This window comes from Maylandia zebra, unplaced genomic scaffold (assembly GCF_041146795.1).
Source record: "Maylandia zebra isolate NMK-2024a unplaced genomic scaffold, Mzebra_GT3a scaffold02, whole genome shotgun sequence".
Classification (NCBI taxonomy): Eukaryota; Metazoa; Chordata; class Actinopteri; order Cichliformes; family Cichlidae; genus Maylandia; species Maylandia zebra.
Genome location: NW_027490032.1, coordinates 2,722,449 through 2,732,422, shown reverse-complemented (window position 1 = coordinate 2,732,422; position 9,974 = coordinate 2,722,449). Strand labels below are relative to the sequence as shown.

Genomic DNA, 9,974 nt, shown 5'->3' with positions numbered 1-9,974 from the left:
GTGACTAATCTAGAACTGGTTCTGCGTTCCCATCAGGAAAAGTGTGTTTCTGCTGAGAGGTGGAGTTCACCTCATTGCCAGTAGAGGGCAGCATCAGAGCTCGGTTTGATCACAGCACTGAGCTGCTGGTCCATTTTTATAGAAACTTGCTCCTGAGCACTTCAGTCGTGACTCTCACCTCTGCTGGTCTGAAGAAGTCTGAAGTTATTGAACCAGCGACGTCTCCAGACTGTCTAACACTAAATGACGTCACAGATGTTTACGACCTCAGCACACACTGCACAGGAACTAAGACTCACGTGTGCAGCTTAAAATTAAAATTATGTGTTGGCGCTATTGATGTGCAGTGTTGGTCAAGTTACTTGAAAAAAGTAATCAGCAACTAATTACTGATTACTTCCCCAAAAAGTAATCCCGTTACTTTACTGATTTCTTATTTTCAAAAGTAATTAATTACTTAGTTACTTTTTAAAACACGATTTACAACCTGAAGAGGTGATAAAGCGATAGATCTTTCAGCCCAATTCTACTTTTTCTGCATAATCCATCATACAAAATGTAATCAAATGGAAACGTCTCTTTTTAAAACTTGTTTTATCAGTTTTAATCTTTTAACTTTATGCATCAAGCAAAAATTTAATTTCATGCAACATTCTCTGACTGGAAGAAATTAGTTTAACATTTAAACCTATTTTCTGCACATTCCAGCACATAAAATACATTTTTTTTGTTTACACTCACTCTTTCAAATAGATGCAAGTGAAACACAGCAGAAAATCAATAAAGTCAAAGACTAGCGGTCCTTTTGCTCTATTTTCACCTGTAAAGCAGGAGCAGGGTAGGCGGAGGTTTACCCTGGTGCAGGTGTGCCGCAGCGGTCAGTGGAAGGATATGGCAGCTCTGTGAATTTCCCATTACCTCGTTGCGCACTCGGTGCTTGCTTGGAAGTTTAGGGTTTTTTTCGCTGTAAAAAGAAGTTTTCTTCCCATGCAGTGAACAACGGACACTTATGTTTTTGTCACTTTTTATGGAATCAAACTTAAAGTAAGGTCAGTACTTCCACGCTTTAAACGCTGCACGCTCATACTCTCTCCCGCACTTGATACATTATCCATTGTTGATCTGCACACAGCTGTTGCCACGAACGTCGCACTCGCTTACGTCACTGTCATGAGACATTCTCTCAAAAAAAAAAAAATCATGGTTTTAGTAACGCAGTAAAGCAGCGTGCTTACGGGAAAGTAACGGTAATCTAATTACCGTTTTTGCAATAGTAATCCCTGACTTTACTCGTTACTTGAAAAAAGTAATTGGACAGGTGTAACAGTGTACATAATAAAGCCCCAAGAGTGTTTTTGATATTTATTTCTGACATGTGAAAAACATTTTTTAAAGAATATGTTTCAAAGTTAATTAATTCATGAGAATAAAATCTAATGTTTAATTAAAGCTTCAGTGACAAACTACAGCCAACAGGTGGCAGCACATCTCTCTTCCCCTCATGAGCACAGCCACTTTACCACCATCACTGCTCACTACAAGGCCTGTTTCTGTTTTGCTCCAAGTTTAAAACTCAGGGGGAAGAAACAGATGTTCATGTTCAGGGGCTCTCCTGCATGCACGCACACACACACACACACACACACACACACACACACACACACACACACACACACACACAGTGTCCATAGGTTTAGTTTAATTATTTATTCTGGCCGCATCCTGTTCACAGCACCAGCTGAAACCAAAGAAAGTACAGCAACAATCTGATGATCTGATTCTGGGGGTCGTGCAGTTGTTTATGTGGCTGTTTTTGTCAAACAGGAAACATCCACAAAGAACATTAGTGAAACAGCGCAGGAGGAGAAAATGTGCAGCTTCACCCTCTAAATTATTCCTGCTTTAATTCTGGAATGATGATGTCATGAAATTAATTAAATCAAATTTCTGACCAGTAGTGTTTGTGCTGTGCTGAGTCGATTATTCACAGGCTGTCTACAGAGGAGTCTCCTTCTGCCTCATTTCAGTTTCCCGAAGTGAAAAGTCACACTCCACCAGTCCGCACCTTATCATAAATGTTTATCTACAAGTCACTGCAATACACGTCCCCTGAGCTCTGCCTGCGGTTATGACAGAGTTCACGAGCTGCACTCGTGGCTTCTGACTGTTCAAAAAAGGTGACTGACAGTCAGCTGCTTTTTTTTTTATTATTATGGAAGCAAAGGGCACCGCGCGAATAGCAGACGCTGAAGATTCACCACTTCCAGCATGACTTTATGATGACAGAGAAAATAAATACATGAAACCAGTTCCTGTTGGAAAAAGAAAGAGAAAAACAGACCTTAATGGATCCTTTAAAGTCTGGATGTGAGGGAGTGTTGAAGGTGCTGGAAGTCACGATCTTTTGAACGGGACAAAGTGAAACTAAGCCGTCATCTCCAGAGGATAGACTCATCTGGGGCACCACGTCTGCAGCTTTCATGAAAAGCTGTTTTGGTAGTTATTATATACAGGACATTATCCCCAAGACATAAAAACCACATGTACAAACCTGACATCAAGTGTTTTCAAAATAATTGCTGACTTTGCCCAAAATAAGGTTTTAAAAAGCTTTGCTAGCTCTGGAAATAAAAAAAAACAAGAGTTACTGAGTGACAGTTTAAGTCTGGAGGGTTAATATTTACACTGTGTTGTGTTTCTGTAAACAGAGTTTTAATCATGAGAGGAAATAACCCAAGAGGATCTGAAATGAGCTGCAGCCATCCCTGCGACAGCCCAAAAACAGTACCAGTCACTGTTAGAGGAAATACTTTTCTTCTTGACTTTGCTGATTGAACTCGTTTTTTAGTTTGTCAAATAGAATGAAATAGAATAGAAATCTAAACATATTTGAATGCTGGACTTCTACATTAACTAATAAAGTAATTTTTACAGGAAAGTATTTAGGACAAAACAGAGAGAATTACAGAGTTACTCAGACTTAAATGAAGGAAGAGGAAATGCACAGATGTAAACAGGCTCAAGTTAATGACATAATTTCCCCATTTTTACTTCAATCAGAGAAAAAAGGCCCCAGAGGAAATAAGACCAAACAAACAAACCCCTCACTCTGTTACTTGTGATGCGTGAGGCTCTCATTTTATTTCTGTGATCAGCACAGATCAACAACAATAAATATCATAAAAGTATGTCACAACAAACAAAGGAGAAATATAAAAACATGGTACAGAGAAATGAACATGTTCAAATGCATACATACGAATACACAGAAAATATGTATCATCTCCTAATTTGAGCCACATAACATAAGAAAACATAACAAAAAACAGAGTGAGGCTCCATTTCCCTCCACAGGCTTTCATACCTCGATCTTCCTTCAAATTCCTGATACGACCTCGTGTCCTGCTCACTTTCATTTATTCAGGTTTTAGTTTTGAACATCCGTCCATCTTCTTCCACTTTGATTTTGCTCATTGCACTGTCCCCTTTTGATCTTCAAATATCCTTTGTATGACAGTGGATATTTACAATGGACTCGGCTCATCACTCAGAGTCAGATTGGATCCACAACATTTGTACTGACGGTGGTGTGATCAGTGGTGGGTAACAAAACAAAAAACAACAAGTGAAACATTAACATTGAGTACACTAGTCAAAGACATAAATTCTGAAAAGGCCTGAGAACGGATCAATAAAAATCAGAAACCTCTGGACTGTTTTCAGAGCAGCTGCTGCTTTTAGATCTCAGAGGAAGTCCCTCTCTGACCTCTGCCACAGAGCGCTCTGCAGCCTCACCACACACCTCAAACGTACAAACGACAAACAAATTAGATTTTAAACCAACCGGAACTTCACGACTGAGCAGTGTACTGATGAGTTTCAACACCTTCAGGCAGCACAACAGGCGAGGATGCAGATCAGGAGAAAGGACGAGATCCTGAGGCATCAGAACAGGAAACGAGCCAAACTGTCAGGGCTGAAAGCACCAACTGACTCAGATTGTGTTAAAACGTCTTCAGATTGAAAATCCTCTCTATTCACCAGATTAATGCTCATGTGAAGTCCTGAAAATGAAAAACGCTGAAAGATCAACTGTGTATTTTGCACAGAGGAACAAGAACAAGATGTCATGATGGAAGTCTAAAAACAGCCACGCCCGAGGTGGAGATCTGAACTTGAGATCAGCTGAATTTAAATCACTGATAAGGTTTCTGATATTTACAGATCCAACTCAGAACTTTCCACAACTCATATAATAACACAATAAAACCATTATGATAATGGTTTTTATATTTTATTAAATAAATATCATGGGTATACTATAATCACATATTAGATTACATTGATTCATTATTTCTATCTAATGGGGGCGATGGACAGAAAGCAGGAAGGTGGCTGATTGGCTGCAGTTGCCACAAACAGAAATAAATCAAGTGTTTAAAAGTGCAAAATAAAAACTTAAAGTTAATAAAGTGCTTAACTCACTGAGAAAACTTGCTAACCGTGCTACTGTGGCCCCATCTTAATGCCCCGTCTAATCAGAGCTTACATAAACTGATCTACTCTACGTCTGTCTCCTCCACCTCTCTACCTGCTAAAAGCTCCACTACGCTCACCTGCTGTTCTCACGGTAAAATCAAGCTCTGCAGAAAAATGCACAGAATAAAGTTAAACTTAAAAGAAAAAAGGAGAAAAATAAACAGATTTAAAGTCTATAAAAAGCTTGTTGCAGCCACAGTATTGATGTAATGTTACTTTTAATGGTTGTTGGGAGAAAATGACTCCCGAATGTGACTCAAGATCAGAGGAGCGGTGCATCGAACCCTTGTTGCTGTGAGTTGAGTGCTGTCAACAGACGCTCTGTTTATGCTGTCTGCTCGCTAAATAACAATGCTTCACACATCGTCTCAAACATTTCAGATCAACTGTTTAACATTTCAGGTGGATGTTCATAAGAGTTGCCGCGTGTTGATGATTTCCATTTTCGGATGAAAAATACTGCAACACAAACGCCAACAATAAGACAACTTACAACTGCAACAATAATGATAATTAAATCATGCGTGTCCTTGTGTTCTACAGTCGGATCTCCTGAAGAGAAAAACAAAAACAAAACAGGTGAGAGGCCTGAGGTATGCTGACAGCATTTCTTTTACACTGAAATACGCCTGGCAGTTAGCAGAGGTCATAACGTCCAACAGTGACGTAACTGTCAGAAAAGTAATAAAAGTATCGGCAGGCGCTTGGATCATAAACACTGAGCACATCACTGTGCTCATGTTTCAGAAACCAACGCTTTTATTTTTTCTCTCAAACACTTGCATGTGTATTAGGTAAAGTACCTTAAAGGTACCTTTAAAAAAAAACCCTCAACAGCGAGCAACAGAACGAAATATAAACTTAAATATAAATATATACTTCTAAATTCTTCAGTTTTCAGGCCCCTCTTCTGTGGAACCAGCTTCCAGTTTGGATTTGGGAGCCAGACACTATCTCTACTTTCAAGATTAGGCTTAAAACTTTCCTTTTTGCTAAAGCATATAGTTAGGGCTGGACCAGGTGACCCTGAATCCTCCCTTAGTTATGCTGCAATAGACATAGGCTGTTGGGGGATTCCCATCATGCATTGAGTTTTTCCTTTCCAGTCACCTTTCTCACTCACTATGTGTTAATAGACCTCTCTGCACTGAATCATATCTGTTATTAACCTCTGTCTCTCTTCCACAGCATGTCTTTATCCTGTCTTCCTTCTCTCACCCCAACCGGTCGCAGCAGATGGCCCCGCCCCTCCCTGAGCCTGGTTCTGCCGGAGGTTTCTTCCTGTTAAAAGGGAGTTTTTCCTTCCCACTGTTGCCAAAGTGCTGCTCATAGGGGTTCATATGATTGTTGGGTTTTTCTCTGTATCTATGAAGCGCCTTGAGGCGACTTTTGTTGTGATTTGGCGCTATATAAATAAAATTGAATTGAATTGAAATACATTTTCCTCACAGAAAGAAAAAAAGCAGGGGCGCACCCAAAGAGCAGAGTGCAGGGTGACACTGCACCACATGAAATCTGAAACTTTAGTTCATTATTTTACACTTTTAGTTGTAAGTCTACTGATATATATTGCTGGATTAATATAGATAAAACCACCGAGCAGCATAACTGAATAAAATTTCCATCCTATACATTAAAAGGATGCACATATTAATGCTACAACAACTATGATCCAGTCATATCATGCATATTTTTCTGCATTATAATTTACTCTGCCATAGGCACTCTACAACATCAAACTCAGTTTAAACAGTTCTCATGTCCGACATCTGTGCCAGCCTCAGAGCCTCTGGCTATCAGCTCTTTGCCTTTTTCTCGGTTCACTGCGCCACCACCTTCAAAACTCTAAGACAGTCAAAGAAGTAAAATGCACTCGGCTGGTATAATCACACACAGGAAAATGAGCAATAACAGATGTCTGAATGAAAATAAAACGGGGCCAATAAACAACTACGTCAGATCAGATTTATCACCACTCACACGCCACTGCAGGAAGCATCAGCATATGTCACGTAACACAAGTAGAAAGATCATGTTAACTGCAGACTGCAGTGATCTTTCAAACCACGTCAAGTTCGTGGAAAGTAGACCAAAAAAGATAAATAAATCCTCTGCAGTGGCAAAAGTTGGGGCTTTTTGTGTCTCTTTTTCCTTTTCTTTTGTTTTTGAAATCAAATGGTGGAAAATAACAAGCATGGTCTTCTGTTTTTACCACGCATGGACAGACAATGCTTCCCTCAGAGAACATCTGTGGGGGTGCAAAAAGCCAGCATCACAGTTCACAGACACAAAAAGCTCTTTTGTGCTTAGCAGTGCAGTGAGGGCTGCACTTTGGCTCTGCATGTCCCTACAAGTCAGAAGAAGAATAAGTAGTAAAGTGAACCTCTCAACTCACCAGAGTCTATGACTGTGAGGTCGATGGACCGCCTGGACTCACTCTGAACTCTCTGACCGCTGCTGAGATCACTGGTTATAATCCGACACTCATATGTTCCTGTATCGTTGACGTTGACGTTCTTCAGAATCACAGAAACGTCTCCATTTTTCATAGACGGGTGTTTCAGCTCCACTCGGCCTTTAAAACGCTCGTGCTGGTAGCTTTCATATGAGCGTCGGTTTCGGTAGAAGAAGACGTATCCGTCTGACTTAATCTCAGGTATGCTCCACTCTAACAGGGTGATATTTACACCCCTGGGATCCTGACAGTGAAGAGTGACATCTTGTCTAGGCCTCACTTTTATCTCTGTGTGACCAAAGACAAAAAGAACAAACATTGATAAGATGTTGCGATCCATTTCTTTACGACATATTGTGTAGAAATGCTGGTGTAACTCCTCCTGTACAGGTCTTTTTTTTTTCAGTAGACGAGCATATCAAGAGACATCTGACAGAAACTATTTGGATCGAGGAAGTCTTAAAAAAACATCAGTGGATTAATCAAAGTAATGGATTCCTGCAGCTCGACATATTTCCAAAACAAGGCCAGGGACCAAAGAGAAATCTGCTTTTTTTTTTTTTTTAAATTTCCTCTTGATGATGCACTTTCACACACAGTGACAAATGTCCTTGATAGATGTAGGCCAGAGGCTGTTATGGGCCTACTTTTCTGTTGCTTGTTGGGGAAAGCGTCCTCCATAAATGTGCATGCGTCACCTGCTCGTGTGAATGCACAAGAAGAGAAAAGAATAAAAGCAAACTCATCCTCCTCAGACGTTATTAACCTACCCATGTGTTCATTTACAGAAAAGAGGCTGCAAAAGCTACTGACTTAGATTACAGCACTCGATGTTTGTTTGTGTCTGTCTGGGTTATTTAAGATCACCTCAAGGGATCAAAAACTTTCTTGAAATCTTGAAATGCCTTGAGTAACAAGCTCTTCTCTAGGAAAACCAGACTTTCATCATACGGTACCAAGTGTTATGGATCAGACTTTGTGGCTATTTTAAAAGAATATTTCCTTAAAATAACACATTAATTTCCTCATGCTGTTCTGAATCGCTAAACTCTGTTGACTGTTACCACATGTGTAGCTAAGAACCCACAATGACACAGATTTGTAAATAAGAATAAAATAAAATAGAATAGAATAGACCTTTATTCTCATTGTACATGCACATTGAAATTGTAGGTATGCCATGCCAACTGGGCAAGTATAAAGTGTAAATAGTGAGAGTGCAGGATCAAATAACAAACATGAGGAGTGTGTACAAAGCAAGAGAAAGGTCACGGATTAGCGAACAGGTTGTGAAGTCTCTTTTATTTCACGTGGCACACTCAGTTCCTTTACAGGAAAATGAGGATTGGTAGAGCCTAAATTAAGAGTTTCCTTTTCCTTGCTTCCTTCCAACTTAATGGTTTCATTTCTACCACTGCAGAAAACAAAAGTACAACATTGTGGACCTGACAGATTACTTGCACATACGCTGATGTTACACTTGTATGAACAAACTATAAACCTATGTCTGGGAGCTATGACGCCAAATGCAATAACATGTGATAGAGTTGTAACACATGAGGTCATTTTCTGGGTTCATGAAGAAATGTCTGCAATTACACCAGTAAACTTTTGATATGTTATAAAAAAATTCATAGTGACATCATACCTATAACATAGTGCACGCAACATACTGGGGAAAACAAAGGGGAGGAAAAAATTCTGATAACTGCATATTTCTTGTGTAGCTGATCTATCAGTAATCATCTGACAACTTAAAACTACTGTGTCGTGTTTATGCACACTGACTGTGTGCAAGTACAACGCAAGAAGTATGTCCTGAGAAAGGTTTAATCCCTGAGAGGGAGACAAAAAACTCCCAAAAACAAACACGACAAGATCAGCAAGATGCGACTTGACTAATTATAGTATCTTATCATAAGCATCTACCGACAGACACGCTAGTTAAACAGAAGAATGAAGCCAGCCCTTGTGACTTAGAGAAGATGTGGCAAGTTTTTAAATGAGATTAAATCCACATACTCAACTCTGCTGCTCTGTGTAGTTCAGCAGTTTTGTTAATGTAATTTTTCCAGTCTTTTCTTTTCTTTTAGTTCCAGTAAGATAGCGGTGGGGGAACTCCAGACAAGATTAAAGACCTGGCAAATAACAATTTCTGTCTCCAGCTCCGGAGATTTCCTCCGCCTGTATACTCCCACGAGAGCACTGGGATCAGTTGCTCTTGGTGGAATCATAGGTTACGGCTAAAGACCAGAGGTCCTCTGGAACAATCTCCCCCAAGCTATCCCGTTTCCATCCCACTGCAAACACGCTGCTATTAATGTTTACATTTAAACAGCTGTTAAAACGTGCTCTAAAAAATTGTGAGTCACAGCATTTGTCAGACTGCCAGCAGTTTTTTTTTTTATTTTATTTTTAGCTACTCACCTTCTAATTCCACAGTCTCAAAAGTCAGAAGAAGAAGAAGAAGAAGGATGTGAGACATTTCTGTTGAATAACTCACAACTGACCCTCCTGAAGCTGCTGGAAACTCGATTTGTGTAAATCTGGTGTCGTGCCAAAAGCAGTCTGAGGCAAGGGGCAGTCTGCTGCGTTCAGGGACACACCCACCTGAACTACATCAGCCGTCACAGCGTGCTTTTAACTCTGAAGCTGCATTCAATGTTTCTCTCTCCTGTTTTTGTTGTTTTTGTAGGAGAAAGCGCAAAGTGAACACGGGAAAGTGCCTCGAGCCCACATTCATGACACCCTAAAATGATCCTTATTTAGGTTTTGTATTGTTTAATTGTTTTTTTTAAATTTATTATTCCACTGTAGATGCTGTAGAAATAATATCTGCTTTCCGTCTGTGTATTTTTGTAAATATCTTGTGTAATGACAATGAACCTTATTGAATCTTCAGTGTGAATCAGTAACCAGCATCAACATTTAGACAACAAAGTTAACTTAGCATGGTTCAAACAGAGCTCACTGGCTGCCC

At 39.8% G+C, this 9,974-nt stretch overlaps 2 protein-coding genes across 2 annotated transcripts in view; both read right to left on the bottom strand.

The window, feature by feature from the left end:
• LOC143415652 (programmed cell death 1 ligand 1-like) overlaps positions 1–9,974 on the bottom strand; it is a 158,904-nt gene that overhangs the window by 48,965 nt on the left and 99,965 nt on the right. The gene's annotated exons all lie outside the window — the stretch shown is intronic.
• LOC143412312 (V-set and immunoglobulin domain-containing protein 1-like) lies at positions 4,568–9,586 on the bottom strand. The gene is made up of 3 exons (XM_076881057.1): positions 9,422–9,586; positions 6,935–7,282; positions 4,568–5,091 (listed from the first exon to the last, which is right to left on the bottom strand). The coding sequence occupies exons 1-3, from the start codon at positions 9,477–9,479 to the stop codon at positions 4,922–4,924; spliced, it is 576 nt and encodes a 191-aa protein (XP_076737172.1). The 5' UTR covers positions 9,480–9,586; the 3' UTR covers positions 4,568–4,921.

Coding starts and splice junctions, on each gene's coding strand:
- LOC143412312 (XM_076881057.1), bottom strand. CDS start 9,479: ATGTCTCACATCCTTCTTCTTCTTCTTCTTCTGACTTTTGAGACTGTG. Junction 7,283..9,421: donor TGAGACTGTGGAATTAGAAG/GTGAGTAGCTAA, acceptor TTGGTCACACAG/AGATAAAAGTGAGGCCTAGA. Junction 5,092..6,934: donor CCTCACAGTCATAGACTCTG/GTGAGTTGAGAG, acceptor TTTTCTCTTCAG/GAGATCCGACTGTAGAACAC.